General features: G+C 37.5%; 1 protein-coding gene across 2 annotated transcripts in view; it reads right to left on the bottom strand.

The window, feature by feature from the left end:
• Positions 1-18,583, bottom strand: part of lgs (legless) — a 381,497-nt gene that overhangs the window by 163,826 nt on the left and 199,088 nt on the right. Inside the window, exon 6 of one of the 2 annotated variants that reach the window (XM_067141019.2) lies at positions 17,194-17,385. The exons of the other annotated variant lie outside the window; for it this stretch is intronic. Within the exon in view, the coding sequence (XP_066997120.2) occupies positions 17,194-17,385 (192 nt within the window). The remainder of the gene's footprint in view (positions 1-17,193; positions 17,386-18,583) is intronic. 2 annotated transcript variants of the gene reach the window in all.

Genomic DNA, 18,583 nt, shown 5'->3' with positions numbered 1-18,583 from the left:
ATTTGTTGATTTCAAAAAAGCCTATGATTCAGATGATTGCAAATCATTCTTCCAAATATTAAAAGAACAAGGTTTGGACATGAAAAAACTTCCAGTCATAAACCAGACACTGACAGACACTATGTCAAAGGTTAAATTCAGGGGGGAAACCTCAGATTCCTTTGAAATCAAAACGGGAGTGAGACAACAAGATGGACTCTCCTCTTTACTCTTCAACTATGTCCTTGAAAAAGTGATACAAGAATGGTGCAAACAGAAATTGGTCCTCAAAATTCACCAACCAATCACTATAGGTAGAGGAAAACTAACGATAAATTGCCTAGCATTTATGGATGGCCTAGTGTTGATAACCGGAGACATTTCAACAGTCCAAAATCAGATTGAACTCCTGAAAGAAATTGCAGAAAAAATTCAGCCTTCGAGTATCTTTCGAAAAGACAGAATACATGACCTGCAACAAACAAGAACCAAAATTCATGGAGACAAAGTATGGCAAAATTAAACGAGTATCACAATTTAAATCCTTGGTGAAACAATTCAGGAAAATGGACTTGAAACAAAAGCCAGTGAAATTAGAAGCCAAGAGATGGAAACTGCATATTGATTAAGCCAAGATATCTATAACAAAAAATACATTTCCAATCACTCAAAACTAAGACAAAACAATTCAGTCATTAAACAAGAATGTCTTTATGAATCAGAGATGCTAATTTTGAACAGGAAAGCAGACAGTAAAAACACTGAGAAAAAGAAACGCAAAATCATAAGAAAAATTCTAGGCCCAAAACTCACCGACAGACAATACCAAATTAGAGGCAGAAAGGAAATCAAATAATACAAAAATATTTACACAGACATTAGAAAATGCAGGCTTTTCTATGGACTTATTAAAAGAATGCATTCAGACACTTACCAAACAAGTAGTCTAATTCTATGAAAATAGGAGTAAAGCTAAAACAGACACAATGAAATGGATTGGCAAAATCAAAAAAGATTTGAAACAGGCAGGAATTATAGTACACCAGCAGGTGTCCAAAACAGGGTAATCTTCCGATCCAAAATTCACAAATGGCAAGTTGACCAAGAGGAAATACCAAAGAAGAAGACTAGAACAACCTGGTCTGAAGACACAAAGGAAGCCCACATTAAAAGAATGAAAGAAATATGGGCACAAAGGAAGACAAATGCATGCCTCTAAGTACTTTGCAGAGTCTTACTTGTTGTTTAAAGGGGCCTAACATCTAGGTCATCGGCCCTTGCAGGGCTTATTCGCATGATAAGAATTCTACTCATATAATAATATAATAATAACAACTATATTTCCAACGGTGGAGAGAGCAGAAAAACCTAGTGGAGTAAACTGCAAAGAAAAGAATCAAAATTTTGGATTAGCAATTCGATCTTATCTTGGAAATTACAGTATTTCCTACCCAGTACTATGTATAATTTCAACTGCAGAATAGAAAGTTCACTAAAAAAAAAAAAAAAAAAAAGAATTACCCTAGGCCGTAGCTTGGAAGAAGAATCCACTATTCTGTTATGCAATGAATTTTGGGACTTAGGGTTCTTTGGAGTCCCAACATCTGTGATGAAAATGAGCCTGTGCATCTTTGATATTCTTCCAGACTCAAGTTCAAGAAGAAATCATTTGCAGGTACTTTGAATGTAAATTTCTTATTGAATACTGGTAAACAGAAAGAACAGGGAATTCTTTTTAGAGAAACATGAAATACAAATCCTATTAGTACAAAAAACAAATTTTTGGGTGCAAATGTAACAGAAACCAAGAACCATAGAATTTTTAAGAGTCAACCAGCAATCAAAATTATGAAGGGAATACCACAACTAGGTACTGGTTTTTATGCTCATAAAAGGTTAATACATAATCAGGGGCAGCCGTACCTTATGTGCTGAAGTGATACAGCACATTGTCTATTTGAAAAATAAATTACTTTAATAATATTATCTACAATCAAATACAGTGCAATGAAAAAGATGCCAGCCAAAGAATAACAAATCATTCAACTCTCCTCACAACCACGTTAGTCGTGCACTCCACGCCGGGTGCTGGCAAGTGTTCAGTGTGGCTGAGTGAGAATTTCTAACCCTTTTGCCGCAAAGCAGGAACTCCGCCTTTTGTGCATGCATGCCTAACTTCTTTGACAGGCTGTGGAAAGAACAGCCAAGACATCACTTCACAGCGAGTCTTCGTTCGACCACATAGAGGCAGCACTGATCACACCAGCATTTCGACTGAAATGAGAACGTGGGAGGTGACTCAGCGGTAGTATTTAAGAGTGTATCGCTCAAAGCAAACGGGGAACTAAATACTATAGAGAAAGCCATCAGCTGCAGGTCTTTTAATACTCCCAACTTGCCTACTCTATAGCCACATTTGTAAATCGATGAACTATAAAAAATGTGATTTTTTATGTTGTCAAAATATGGACATGATATTGTGATGTCCTTTAATTACAAAATGTCTAGTTTATAAATTTCACTAAGTAAACTCGTGTCCTCATCCCGAGGTGGTACAGCTCTTTTCAGGCACACCCCCAATGGAGGTGAGCTGCATGTACCAGCCCTCCTGCCATTCTTAAATTTCTGGCAGTACGGGAATCGAACCCGGGCCGCCGAGGACAGCAGCTAATAACACTAACCGTTACACTATGGAGGCGGACATAAATTTCACTATAACAACATAACATGTAATTTTGCATTACGATGTTGCTAATTTTATTTCAATGATTTTTATAACGTTGCGAAGTTCTACTTCTGCGCGCTCACACCAAGTGTTTCCGAGTTCGTGAATGTTTTGTGTTGAAGGTGTTATTGTGTGCTTAAATAGTTTTGTATGAGGAATGTGTATATGTGTTGGGGTTGTTTGCGTGTTTGTTCAGTATGAAAAACTCAGTGGAGAGCCTCTTGAAAACCGCGTATGTTTCTAAATATTTTTATTTTTGGACGGGGGATGGGTTACCACTCAACTGATTTTCTGCACCAGCAGCCACTGTACATAATGCAACAGAATTCAAATCTAGTTCTGAAAGATTAGCTCATCTCACAAATAAATGCAAGAATTTTTTTTTTTGCTAGGGGCTTTGCGTCGCACCGACACAGATAGGTCTTATGGCGACGATGGGATAGGAAAGGCCTAGGAGTTGGAAGGAAGCGGCCGTGGCCTTAATTAAGGTACAGCCCCAGCATTTGCCTGGTGTGAAAATGGGAAACCACGGAAAACCACTTTCAGGGCTGCCGATAGTGGAATTCGAACCTACTATCTCCCGGATGCAAGCTCACAGCCGCGCGCCCCTACGCGCACGGCCAACTCGCCCGGTAAATGCAAGAATAAACAGCATACCTTTGTTAATTGCCATGCACCAATAAATGAAGATAATAAGGAAAATCAGAGTAAAGTAGAAGAATTCTGTGAACTTCTGGAAGAAGATATATCCAAAATCCCAAAATTAAATGACGTGATACTACTGGGAGAAAAAGCTCTTATATAAACAGTAGGGAAATATCCAGCCTATAAAGGAACGAACAAAAATGGAATGATACTAATTAATCTCTGTAAAACATTTCAATTGAAATTGTCATTTTTTTTTTTTAAACACAAAACGACCAAAAAAAGGTAGAACATGGATATGTCTAAATCCAATGTTAGGGGAATTCCAGTTCAAACATATTGCTAATTCTGAAAGGAATGTTAAATTTTATGAGTTTTTAATATTAATTAGTTTTAAAATTAATTTAGTTAGTAATTTATTTAAAAATCATTTTAATTCTATTGATTTATGTAGTTTTAACTATTTTAAGTATCTTAGTATTTTATTTAAGATTTAAATTAGTATGTGGTTAAGTGTAAGAGAGGGCCTCGAGCCCTAACTTCACCACTGTGAAAAGGCACTAATAAATAAATAAATAAATAAATAAATAAATAAATAAATAAATAAATAAATAAATAAATAAATAAATAAATAGTCAAATCACAATGCCTATACACGGGTGAATGTCTAGTACTGAATTACAGGCTGAATATATTAGGAGTACTGGAAGGAAGAATTATACAGAATATACTCGCTCCACTAAGAACTACAGAACTTTGGAAATCAGTAAGTAATGATGACATATATCAGAACACAGAAAACATAACAGAAACAATAGGGAAGAGGCGACTGATAATTTTTGGATATTTATACAGAATGGATGATAACAGGTTCACCAAACTTTGGAACATGAAGTCAACAACAACCTGGATTAATGAAGTCAAGAAAGATTTGGAAAATGTAGTATAGGAGAAGAAGCAACAAAGAGAGACTTTTAGAAAGAAACTGTTATAGATGGAGAGATTACAAGGTCAGAAGGAAGGAAAACGGGCCTTAAGGGGCCCATTCACAGTCGAGCGGGTTGGCGAGCCCGTTCGTGACCTTGGTCGCACTGACCGGCTCGAAGGTGTATGGGGGGTTGTTGAGGGTTGGGCTCGAGGTTGGGTCCGTGTTGTGCGGTTCGACTGCTAAACCAGCGAACCCGAACGGTTCGCCAACCCGTCAGTGTGTGTATGGCCACTACCTGACCGGCTCACTGTGGTTTCGTCTGTAGCTTAATTTGGTTTCTGTGTGAGTTAATTAGGCCTACCTCAAATAACAATGACATTTCAGAAGAATAAGCCGTTCCGGGAAGAATTTATTGAAATGTACCGGGCGAGTCCTGGAGCTTTCCCATCCTTGCGTCACGCAATACCTTCCATGTGTTAGTGCGACATTCAAACACTAATAATAATAACAATAACAACAACAATAATAATAGTAATAATAGTAATTTGAAGAAGAAGAATCCATGGTCACCCGATACTCTCGTACAAATAATATTAGCCTATAGACCATTGTGCTATGACATATGACTCTCGCGCCTCTGCACTTAACTTGTTAATACTGTAAGTATGTATCATACATTACTACAGTAGTGGAATTTTCTGTATTTCATAATTAGTAGTGAAATAACATTTCCCAAACTAATCACTTTCAAAAGAATATTACGTTTGTTTTATAAAAACGATCTTATAATACATCCCAATCAAAATTGTGTAGGCCCACTTACGTGCAAATATTCCGACTGCAACGTATCGAAGATTGCACAACACGTCTCAGGAATGATTTTTCCAAGTAGCTGAGGAGATATTACACTGCTAAATTTCAGGTCTTCATAACTTTTCCCTGTCGCTAGAAATTGCAATGTTACAATTAACCTCTCTTCAGCACAGATGGTATCTCTCCCCCCCACAGTTGCTATATAAGTTGGGTGCTTTAGGGCCGTTTTGTCATCTTCGTCGCTCCAGTCTTAATGTGTGTATGGTGTAAGTGGAGACAGGGGAATGCCTTCCCCTCGTCGGAAGGCCCAACAGCTGAAGGTAATGGCAGACATCTTTCAACATGTGATAGCTCCAGACAGTTAACTTCTTAATGTAAAATTCTGAAGTTTAATATCACCTTTTAAATGTAAATTTTCTGGCAAATCTGAAGACTTTGGGAATAAAAGAGTGTTCCAAACCAAACCCCATGGCACTACAGCCCTTGAGGGGCCTTGGCCTACCAAATGACAGCTGCTCAGCCCGAAGACCTGCAGATTGCGAGGTGTCGTGCTGTGAGCACGACGAATCCTCTCGGCCGTTATTCTTGGCTTTCTACACTGGGGCCGCTATTTCACCATCAGATAGCTCCTCACTTCTAATCACGTAGACTGACTGGACCTCAAACCAGCTTTGATCTTTTCTCTGTCCACCCATTCACCCCGGCACCTTTTTACACCTCTGTAAACCACAGAATTTCTGTAATAATAATAATAATAATAACAACAATAACAATCATAATCAAGAAACACCTTCAGGCGTTTTTAAAGTGCAGATCTTACAAGCAAAACAATGAGCATCTATCTCTCATCATTATCAGGATATTATGCAATCCAGAGATATTCTATACACTAGTGCTGGCAAGCGAAGGCGGTTCTCCGTGATTGAATCAGAGATATGATTGACATTCCCCCATCCAGTTACCTCCGGTACTACCGACGAATGGCAAGCATATTTACGGAGAGGAAATGGAGAGCGGTAGTAGTAAGGAGGATTGGAGAGGGGAGGGCGTCCGGAGGCGAGTCATACGATTCGTCACTGGCCAGTGCTCGGAGACAGGTTTGCGAAGTTTAGACTAAGTAACTTACAGCTGGGCACGGCAGTAAACAGTAGAATGGATTCATGCAATCGCTCGTTGTGTTATAGGTACGACGGACATTTTCCAATGCCAAAACTGAAATCGGGGGTATGGCATTTCTTTGAATGAGATGTCAGTAGAAAACAGGCAAAATGTTCTTTCTGCGGTCGTTTATATGCAACAGGTGGGGGAACATAGAATCTTCTGGACCATTTAAGATGTTTCCATAAGGAAAATATTAAAGCAAATGCTGATAATGATAATGGTAACACTATAGTGATGTATTGTGAAGATAATGAGGAAAAGAAAAAGACTGATGAAATACAAAGAAGATTCATTGTAAGTGAAATGTTGCCATTTATTCTTGTCGAAAGTGAAGAATCTCAAGACTTCGTCAAAACTCTGAATCCCCGGTACTTATTACCTTCCCGTCGCACATTGGCAAATGTACGTACGTTAATTCATTCATGAAAGACTTATATTTCCTGAAATAAATTAGATATAGCCTATATGAATTGATTTTTTTTTTCAGGATATAATGTGGAAAACATATAACTCTGTCAAAGAGGCCTTGAAAATTGATATATCGCAGGCTAAATCTGTCTCACTGACTACTGATACGTGGACATCAATGAGGCAAGATTGTTACCTTGCAGTTACGGCCCATTTTATAAAAGACAACGCTTTAGTATCTGCTTGTCTTCAATGCTGTGTATTTCAAGATAATAACACAGCAGAAAATATTGCACAAGCTTTGAAAGATGTTATTGCAAACTGGGGGAACACTGGGAGAGTAACAGCTATTGTTACTGACAATGCTGCTAATATGGTTGCAACTGTGCAGAAATTGTCCATTCGGCATGTCCCATGTGTGGCTCATACATTGAATCTGGTATTAGCTGCCAGCATCAAAAACATGACTTCATTAGCTGAAGTTCTGAACCATGCCTCTAATATAGTGACGTTTTTCAAGTTAGTAAACTCCTATTACTCTCTGATCGATGTATTAAAAATACTGCACCTTTACGGTTAAGGGAAACTAAATTATTATTTTAATAATTTTACACAGGCAAAGCAACATCGCAAGTGAAAAACTTGCCAGCTTTCAAGATGCAGCAGGAAAGCGAAGGCTACATTTAGTACAAGTAGTGACACGATGGAACAGCGTACTTGGGATGGTTTGCCGTTTGCTGGATGTTAAGGACGAGCTTTTGCTTGCGCAGGCAAACGTGGTGAACTCACCACAGGCTCTCACAGGTATACTATTTTCATCAGAAACATGAGTACATTCTTAGCACAAGTCATATCTGAACATGGATGCTCCAGTCTATTGTATTTTACCCCTTGGCTGCTGGCAAAATATTATGCCTATAAATACAAAGCGTGCTTTTTAAGTAAGGTCTGTTTTGTTGTAGCCACTAGTAGTTAGCGCGCATATCGCAACGAGCACGTGCGTCGTGTACCAGCATTCCTTGCGAACAACTGTGCTCAGTTTCAGCTCTGTAGCTAACCTGTACGGTTCTATTCTGTGCTTTCAAAATGTTTAAGACTATCAACTCGCCTGCCGCGTGTTAGGTTCGGTCAGTGATGCGCTTTTTGTCAGCAAGGAACCTGTCTGCTGCAGAAATTCATCGACAGATTTGCAAAGTGTATAGTGATACTGTTATGAGTGAAAGCAAAGTGTGTAAGTGGGTACGACAATTCAGACATGGACCTGACAACGTCCATGATGAGGACCGCTCCAGTCGCCCTTCTTTGATTACAGACGATTTAGTGGTTTCAGTTGAAGCGAAGATTCGTGAGAACACGCGCTTCACAATAACAGGTATCTCAAACGAATTTCCTGACGTGTCGAGATCAGTGCTTTACAACATTGTTTCTGAACACCTAAAGTTTAGGAAACTGTGCTCCCGTTGGGTCCTGAAACTCCTAACAGAGAACCACAAAAACCAAAGATTTGAGTGTGCGATGAAGTTCTTGACTCGTTATGATGAAGAAGGTGATGGTTTCTTGAGTCAGATCGTAACTGGAGGCGAAACATGGGTTTCGCATATCACACCCGAATCGAAGCAACAGAGCATGGAATGGATGCACACACACTCGCCAGCAAAGGTGAAGGCCAAACAGACTCTGTCCCAGAGCAAAATCATGGCGTCGGTGTTTTGGGACAGGCATGGTGTTTTGTTGGTCGACTTCATGCAACGAGGAGCCACTATCAATGCAGAAGCATACTGCCAAACCCTGAAAAAGCTACACAGAGCAATTCAAAACAAAAGACGCGGCATGCTGACAAAGGGAATTGTCCTTCTCCATGACAATGCACGACCTCACACTGCAGGTCAGACCCGCGATTTATTGGACAGTTTTGGCTGGGAAGTTTAAGACCACCCACCCTACAGTCCTGATCTTGTGCCGAGCAATTACCATCTGTTCCTCCATCTCAAACATCACCTCAGTGGCAACCATTACAATGATGACAACGTGAAAACGGCAGTAAAATCTTGGTTATCGGTGCAGGCGGCAAGTTTCTATGAAGAGGGTATTTTAAAATTGGTTACGAGGTATGACAACTGTTTGAACAAACTTGGCAACTATGTCAAAAAATAGAGTGAAGTATGTACTTTCTGAAAATAAATTTACTTTTTTGAAATAACCTTTCGTTGTGTAGGCCTACTTATTTTCAAACAGACCTTACTTAAAAAACACGCCTCGTACATTAATAATGCAAATATTAAAAATTACAAGCAAGTACGTATCTTAAGTGTCTAACCAGTAATAATACACTTATAAATGCATGATAGGTAGATGAATAACTTTTTGCAATAATTAATGTAGTAATAATTTTGTAATATTAATGCCATTATTTGTGTTTTCAGCGGTGGAGTGGGGACTTTTGCAAGAAATGTTTCAAATCACCTCACCGATAGGAACTATGACAACAGTTCTCTCAGGAGAACAGTTTGTGAGCTGCTCACAAATTTGTGAGTGTCAAATTAATTGTCTCTGGAACTCACTAATATAACAAGAAACTTGCCGACGGATGTCGGTAAACAATTGTCAGTCTCCATTTCGAGTGAAGTGGAAAAGAGACTCTTTGTTTATGAATCGTGAACTGTTCCAAAACTTGCAACCTTCCTTGACCCAAGCTTTTAAAAGGCAGCATTTTGCTTGCCTGAAAGAGCAGACAAAGCAAGAAAGCAGGCAGAGTCCGAAATAGCACTGTTTCTGAAGAAGGAACATGAAAGAACATCGTCCTTACATCCGTCGGCGCAAACTATTGCAGGACCAAGCAAATACGACGATGGGTTACATACTCAGTGACGACTGACGCAGCTATATGTGTGCGACGGTACACAGAAAAACCACACACGCTTGGGATTACAGACACATTGGCTTACTGGGTTAAGGAAGATACATTGAAAGGTCTAAGTGACATAGCCCTCTGGTATCTTCCTGTTCTAGCCACCTCTGTACCTGCCGAAATAATTTTTTCAACGGCTGGGCACATCATAACGGATCGGCAAAATTAACTCTCTCCAGAATCAGCTAATTAGTTAATTTTCCTGAATGGGAACAAAATGTATTTAACTGAAAAATGCACACGGTTCGTTTGATTTATGCACATTACCTAGGACAATGTTTATTTCATTTTTCAAGGTCAGCAGTAATGTATATATAACATTCTTTTTTCACTCACTGTGATCTGTATGTATGCTACTTGGCACTGTACTGCGTTACTTTTGTTTATATTATATCAATAACATCGTTAGAACATGCTCTTATCCAATCCACCATGTAGTAAATGTATCAATAAGAATCTGAAATTACCGCATGGCAGTAAATCGGAGCTCCGAATGAATACGCGCCAAACATTCGCTCCGGGAAAAACCGATCCGTTACCAGCATTACTGTACACTGTATCTTCACCCCAACCCACATGCTGCTGCAGGGTCAATATTTTATTTGCTGCCACTTTCATTCCGCAAATTTCTCAGAAAGTTACCTGACCACCTGTAGAAAAAAATATCCTTCCCAAATTGTGAACTAATTTTCCTTAAATGGACAGCTCTAGATGAATGTATGGCATTCTAATAATTGAAGTGAATCACACACAAATAAATAAATCTTTCATCACACTGTAAAATGAAATTAACAAGCACATATATGTATGTTAGTACTTGGACACTTCAACAATCTGACTACAGTGATAATATCTACCCCACTAGTCTCAAACTCATCCAGATCAGAAGCAGTGTCTCATCACACTCAAGGGATATTGGTTTCCAAAGAGTAAGAATAAGGGTTGCAGAATGTTAATTTTACAGTTTTCGAACCGAGTACTAAACCTTTTGACATTTCAGTATTTTCATTTGTATAAAGCTCCGATGATATTCAGATATGTTTATACCCAATATATATGCATAAAAATGACAAAATAATAATGCACAACAAAGAAAAGTGATTTTAAAATCATGAAATTAATGTAACAAATTGCTGAAAATGACAAAATGAGGCAAAAATGAAAAAATGACCTAAAAGCAAAAAATAACAAAAGATGAAATAATGACTTAATAAATAAGTATTTCTGTAATCAGGGGACCATGATCAGGATTTATATGTAAGTTGGCAATGTTTATGATACAATAGTTAAAAGATAACATCATCAAAATCTGGGGCCTGATGACTCAACATAAATTTAAAGAATTTAAGTTACCAAGGATGTGATGAAATAAATGGAAGGAAGCATTATGGCAAAACTTTTGTACTGAGACAGGACAGTAACTGTCATAACAATAACAACAACAACAACAACAACAACAACAACAACAACAATAATAATAATAATAATAATAATAATAATAATAATAATAATAATGGTTTTAAACACACTAACTACTTTTATGGTTTTTTCCAATTTGTTTTATGTCGCACCAACACAGATAGGTCTTATCGCGATGATGGGATAGGAAAGGCCTAGAAGTGGGAAGGAATCGGCCGTGGACTGAATTAAGATACAGCCCCAGCATTTGCCTTGTGTGAAAATGGGAAACCACGGAAAACCATCTACAGGGTTGCCGACAGTGGGGCTCGATCCCACTATCTCCCGGATGCAAGCTCACAGTTACATGCTCCTAACCTCACGGCCAACTCGCCGGGGTGTGTAGTACCAATTTCTATCCTGTCATGGATCATCTTCAGATCTTAGTATATCAATAACACTAACGGTCAAACTAGCAAAAACATGAATCAATAAAATTACTTAGATGAGATTTTGTGGTGAGTATATATGTTTAAAATTGGTGATGAATTCATAAATGATAATATTATTCATTAATGTTGAAATAAAATGGGGTTTAAAATTTGTTTACACCATTCAAGGGCAAATACGAAAAACCAAATTCTAAATTAATTAGACAAGATAAACACAATAGTATCCATCACATTATTAACTTGTTTAAAAGACATACCATGAGAAAAGCATTTGAAACCTCTAACAACAATGCATCTTTCTTTCACAATACAAAATCTGTCCATAAAAGTAATAAATACAATAACTCAGGTATTTATAGATTGGAATGTGTAAACTGTAAGGCAAGTTTCATTGGGGAAACAAGTAAGAGTTTTAACACCTGTTACTCCGAACATATTAATGCCACCAAACATAACCACGTCTCTTCTATGGGGCAACACATGCTTGACTCTAAACATAATTTTTCCAACATCAAAAGTCAGATGAAAATTCTTCAAATAATATCCACAGGTACCATGCACAACATTACCGAAGAATACTACATACATCTGGATCAATACACCAACTTAAACAATAATCTGAACTAAATAACTGAAAAAATTACATTCTTTATGATGCCACCATACCTTTAATCAACAACCATTATTTGAACAAAATCACTAATCAACACCTAAAACATGTGCTCAGAACTGCCCCTCCCATATTCTCTTCCCCTCCCTTCGCACACTCCCAAAATCAGCTCTCTACAAAAAAGAAGCAATACACAGAACACCATCAACAAGACCACCGGGAATCAGCCCAGGAATTGAGAGAGTAAGTCACGTAAATAACATTCCTACACTGCTTCACAATTCGACAGACACCCTCTAACACAATTTTTTCACAGTTCACAAGTATTTCGGCCACTATGATTAACGAGTACCTAGTGACGTTCTCTCCTAATCAAGGCTATTCAAAACGCAATAATCATCAGCAAGAGGCCAACACAATACTAAAACGACAAATTTAAGTTTCATGGCTTCTTTGTATTTTGAACCCCATTTTACTTCAACACTAATGAACACCAACATAATTTATGGTAAGGTAAGGGTGTATTCTGCTCGAAGGCAGGTCCAAACCTCCGCAGAGGTGTGCCTAAGCCGGAATTTTCGCGCGGTAGGGTGGCCAGTTCCTTTCCGCTCCTCCATATCCTTACCCCCCCAATGGTACGTAGCAACCCATCCAAATCTTGACCACGCCCAATGATCCTTAACTTCGGAGATCTCACGGATTCCGGTGTTTCAACACGGCTACGGCCGTTGACATAATTTATGAATTCATCATAAATTTTAAAGAGATATATTCATCACAAAATCTCATCCAAGTAAAACACACATATTTGAGTGGTACAAACAAGGTTTCATAATCTACCTTATTAGTGACATAAAATAAAAGAAAGTGTAACCAATATTATTAGAACTGTGAACATCAAGCAGAACAATATTTCAAATTAATGAAATTACTATTTTAATTTGTATCATTTATTATTATTATTATTATTACCTAGGATTGTATACAACAGTCTTAGGCAGAGTAATGTTTTAATTTATGTTCTTACTATTTGAACCATTAGTAATACCGATACACTAAAAGCTGAAGATGATCCCTAACAGGATCGAAACTGGTACTGTGATTGTAATGTATTTTTATATGTAAATACGTATACTTGCTATTGTAATAGTATTAAATGGAGTGTAAATCTATAATCGTAAACCTGCGTTCAAATGTTGTTAAAATCATGCAACAAATGTAGGACAGCGCTCAGCAGATAACACATTAACATATGTTTTCAAACATGCTTCACACCAGGTCTGATAATCAAAATGATTTTGTTCTTTAAATCAATCAATCAATCAATCAATCAATCAATCAATCAATCAATCAATCAATCAATCAATCAATCAATCAATCAATCAATCAATCAATCAATCAATCAATCAATCAATCAATCAATCACTAGGTAGGCTATTTACTACTACCAGTCAAAATATCACAATCTTTTATATGAGGTTGCAACAATAACAATTTCTTTACGTAGGGATTTTCCAAAACGACAGCACTATTCTCACATCAGATGATCGGTCAACTACCTCCTCTCCTCACCTGTGCACAGGCAAAGTCGTGCTTGGAGTATGCAACTACTTCCCCTCACCGACCTTGCCCCACCCCAACCTATTCTAGCTACTGCAGATGTAAAATAGTTTGCTGCTGACACCTGAAGAATTATTGAAAACCTAAAAATATTGACTTTATATAACTTGGTTTTAAATTTAAAGATATCCTAAAATATTTAGGACATAATTTGATAAAATGGCCTAATCTACCACCAGTCTAATGAACTTCATTTATTTCCACTACACCCTGTATAATGCACTTATAGCCAAAATTAGTAAGTCTGTGAAAGCAACGTTGTCAACCTAATAGGTATTCCAGGGAATTCATGTGTGCACCACAAAGTGAATCCCATCCATCTATCTATCTATCTATCTATCTATCTATCTATCTATCTATCTATCTATCTATCTATCTATCTATCTATCTATCTGTCTATCAGATTACTTCTCTGCTAAAGGGCAAAGGCTGTCAGTTGTACAGAAATGTCAGTAGATGTCATCTACCTTCTAGTTCAGTCTTGCTCACGCTGGGCTTTTCATCCCATGGGTACACAGCATATAAGTGGGCAGGCAGGCAATCTGTGTGTGTGCTTAACGGACAGTAATGTTGTTATGTCACAGGCCATGAAGGTTAATGATCAGTGAATATTCATTACAGTATTATGGAAGCAGTGTTATTTTTCTTATGTCCAGTAGACAGAAATCCAGTTAATTTTCAATATAACTCACAATGTACAAAATTAGTTGTCTGTACTCATTGCCATGGCCTTATTTAAGATGTGAAAGTGACAAAACCATGGAAAACTATCTCCAGGGCTGCCAACTGTGGGATTCAAACCCACAATGCTGAAACTCACCATTCAGAGGCTAGCTATTATCATTGTACATGTCTGGCCTCACAGTGTAGGAGGCAACGCGTCTGCCTGTCACCCAGCGGCCCCGGGTTCGATTCCCGGCCGGGTCAGGGGTTTTTAAATTGTAAATGATTAATATCCCTGGCCTGGGTGTTTGTGTCATCCTTAACGTTACTTTAATCACATTCAACACACTACGCTTCTGCAAATCCAAGTACACGCAGATTCATACCATATGGTACAAGTAGGGGCAAAAGATCTCTATAGATCGAAGCACTGAAGAAATATGATGATCAGTTTCACATACTACTTTCAAAAACTCTAGAAACGTCGTAGTTTTCTTTGAATGTGCAAATATAGGAAAATTAACCCATGTCTGTTGATATCGAGCACGAGAGAGAGAGAGGGAAATTTGTGCGGGCTGACAACGTGCAATTCAAACTTAATGGTACTGTCCGCCACAATCGTGTCTAATGGTCTCCTGTAAATCCTAACTTTCATGCAGAGAAATTGTAACATTATGGGCTGTCATTTCGCCAGATACACAGACAGCTGTAATTCAGTCTGCAGTTCGGTGCCATCTACTGTTGTTTAGAAGAGGCTGGTGGTCGTTTCAAACATATAACATTACTCCTTCTCAGTGCCCAAAATTGTACCTGCAAGTCAAATTAGTCAGATGATATGGACTATCAAACAGTGAGTACATATTTTTGGACCCCTCTTTAGTGTCCAACAAGAATTTCATTGAAAATGGTGGAAACCTTTGCAGGCACATTCAAACGTCACTGCTCCTGTGCTGAGACAAGTGAATTCACTCTTTTTCCTGACTCTGTTTATACACTTGGCACATAGCTGCTTGCATTTCAGACAAGCCAGCTCATCCGCACTGGGCTTGTCCCAACAGACACCCAGCTGTGCAACTCTGCTCTAATTCTTGTTGGAGAGGGGGGGCTTACCACAATAACATCTGTTACAGTGAGCATAGATAAAGATTGCCAAAGGGCACCATTCATGGTTTGCTGCTCAACAACTTGGCTACCACTGATCTAGTGTAATACAGGACCTGACATAACACCTTGGGTAACAATTTTCTAGACAGAACCTTTCATTGCTGAAGTAACACTGTTCTAGTTCTTGCTAGTGAGGGGGTTACGACAATAAAGTCTGTCACAGTCAGCTTGTTCTATATACAGTGAACTCATTATTGTCACCACTGCTTTGGGCAGTGATGACTGGTAAACTGAAACTGTATCAGCTGAACAGGTGACAAGCAATATAACTTAGAATTAATGATTACCTTATGGACATATACTCCAAGCACTGAATTAATGATCATCACATGGATATAAAAATGTCAACAGGGTATCCGATGACTGCTATGGTGATCACTTGCTTTTGTTGCTATCCATAGCAACAGTGTTAAACTGGATAAACTCTTTTTCCATCCCTTAGGAAACATTGCTGAAATGAAAATGTAACCCCCAGAAAAACTCACTATATTGACTGAGTTTGTAACTTCCTTATATTGGGTGTGAAGCCACTGTTTAACCATGAACATTACTTCAATTACTTGCATAAAATATAAACCAATAAACAATTCTTTTCCCAATAGTTCTAATTACAGACAAAAACAACGGTGCTACATAACTTCAAAACAATATACAGGATCTGTCCATTCCAATGTCTCGGATATTCATTGACCATACTTTTACTAGCCATCTAGGATAACCAAACTATAAATTTGTGTTTGATATTTAAATTATTTCCTGTACAGAACTCTACAAATGTTTAAAAATCGGCTACATAATTCTAAATGTACACATGATTCCAAATGTACTTATTTATGTTATTCATTCATTCATTATTAATCACAAGAAATACAAAGCTTGTGAATCCGACTGATTTTTCTCAGGCCAGCTGAAGGTACATAACTGTCAGACTGATTAATTCAATGTACAGCATTAACAGAAAAATTTAGCATTTTATGCAAAATACAACCTATATCCTATAGCTTAGAGGAAATAAGAAACAATGAAATGCTACCGAGACTAGTGCAAACTTGGAGCCTTCCAACTAACAAATTTCATGCCTAATTTAATGGGCTCCACAGATAATGCAAAATATTATTTTCAAAGGAATAAGAAAATGGCTCAAGTTCCCACCATACAACACCAATACTTCTACACAGAACATACTAAGATGATGGCCACAGTAGAGAAGAGATTAAGAGTAACGAAAGGTAATCATGCAAACTTTTAAGAGTGTAAATGAGAAATAACTTTAAACATCCATTTCTTTTAAGCAACAATTTACAGCAAGTACAAAGAGATACCTTACTCCCAACATAAACCAAATATTGGGGTATGAAAATAATGTTGAGGAGATAAATGTAGATGACGACAATACATACAACTTATGAGTCTAAGGTGAGAGAATTCGTATTTGTATTAGGAAGTAGTATACAATGGAAAAGGAGATCACAAATACTTTAAGCACAAGTCACTTTTATAAATTCAGGTGAAAGGAATTCAAAAGTACTCCAAGAATGCAATCAGAGATCCAGAAAACAAATCTCCGATTCTACAGTCAAATTATAAATTCAACCAGAAACGATTCATTTCAATCACCTCCGTGCACTTACTTTCCTTCCTAGTTAGCTTTTTTTCTTCAAATAGCAAATGCTAATGAATTACGTACTCTGAATATAACTATAATTGTTCTACTCATACCTGATTCCAAATCCCCATTCCACTTCCTGAACCAGGACTTGTTCCCATTTCTCCCACCAAGTTTTGGCCTTGAAAACTTCCAGGAAGGCCTTTCATGACACCTGGGCCCCCTTTCTGTTTCATCTGAGCTAGGCTGTTAAGCCATTGGGCCGGATTTTGCCGGTTAAATTGATTCATTTTCAAGGGGTGTTTCTGTGAAGAAATGGCATAAAAAACATAAAACTCATTTATTCTGCGAACTTGAAAAAAGGACTATGTCTTACACATAGCTGCAGAAATTTAGCTGTGTAAGAATCATTTTAAAAATATAATACATATTACATTTTATTTTCAAATAAATTGTTAATTTAGTGACAATGCTAAGTACAATAGAACAAATATCTGCAGAAAAAGGAATACTTGCTTCTACAAGGTTCAACAAGAACTCTTTTATAAGATTCATTTTATGATGGCCTTTAAGAACAAAATGCAGCAGCAAACAGAGAATATAATGAAAAAACACACTACAAAACACCTTCTTCACAGGATAAAAATCAGCATAAGACTTCAGGCATCCAATGGCTTCATCTCAACATAAAGCCTGCCCTCTTAACAGCCCTTATGTATATGAACTGAAATGTTAATCATGATATGCAAAAGGAAGTACATGTGAAAAATCAGGTATAGCTTTCTAGAAAACTAAACTGAAGACATCTTCCTCAATTCTTTGAAAATGATAAAATTTGTATGTCTATGTATAAGAAAAAAGTGCAGAGGTACAGAGATCACAAAATAATTCAAAATTGCACATCAACAGGAGTGACAACTAAGCACTAAACACTTGCACAATAACAGAGCTCTATGTTTGTAGCAGAAGACTACCTTCAACCTGAACAATAACACTGACATACATAGAAGAGGAATTGATGTGCCAAGTTAAAGACAGTAGAAAAAGAAAGATGCTGAAAACCATTAGAGCTCGAGTGACTGATTTTCTTTTGGCAGAAGAAATTAATGAAAGATAAAACTTGGACGTTAAGTAGCAAGTTAACGGTTGCATAAATTATGCAATTATTTGCAACTAGTGACTGATCAATTGCTAAATTATAAGACTGATCTATTTATATATTACCGTTTAACGGAGTTTCATATAGACCCTATATAATAGAAATTAATTGGTTAACACTATTTTCAAACCCAGGAGATCCTCTCCGAAGCAACGACACGCGAAACCTCAATTATTTAAGAAGTTAGGGAAAGCACTCACTGAATGTAAGTACTGCAAAGACATGGATTGAGCCTTCTTCTAAATGATCTACTTTCTGAGCTTTCATACTGCATTGCTGGAAATTACTTCACAGGTAATGAAAATATGTGAGGAAGTGTTGGAACATGATGTCAACACTCCACA

This window comes from Anabrus simplex, chromosome 2 (assembly GCF_040414725.1).
Source record: "Anabrus simplex isolate iqAnaSimp1 chromosome 2, ASM4041472v1, whole genome shotgun sequence".
NCBI classification, from domain to species: domain Eukaryota; kingdom Metazoa; phylum Arthropoda; class Insecta; order Orthoptera; family Tettigoniidae; genus Anabrus; species Anabrus simplex.
Note: the sequence above shows the minus strand (reverse complement) of the source record. Positions and strands in the feature narration are given on the sequence as shown.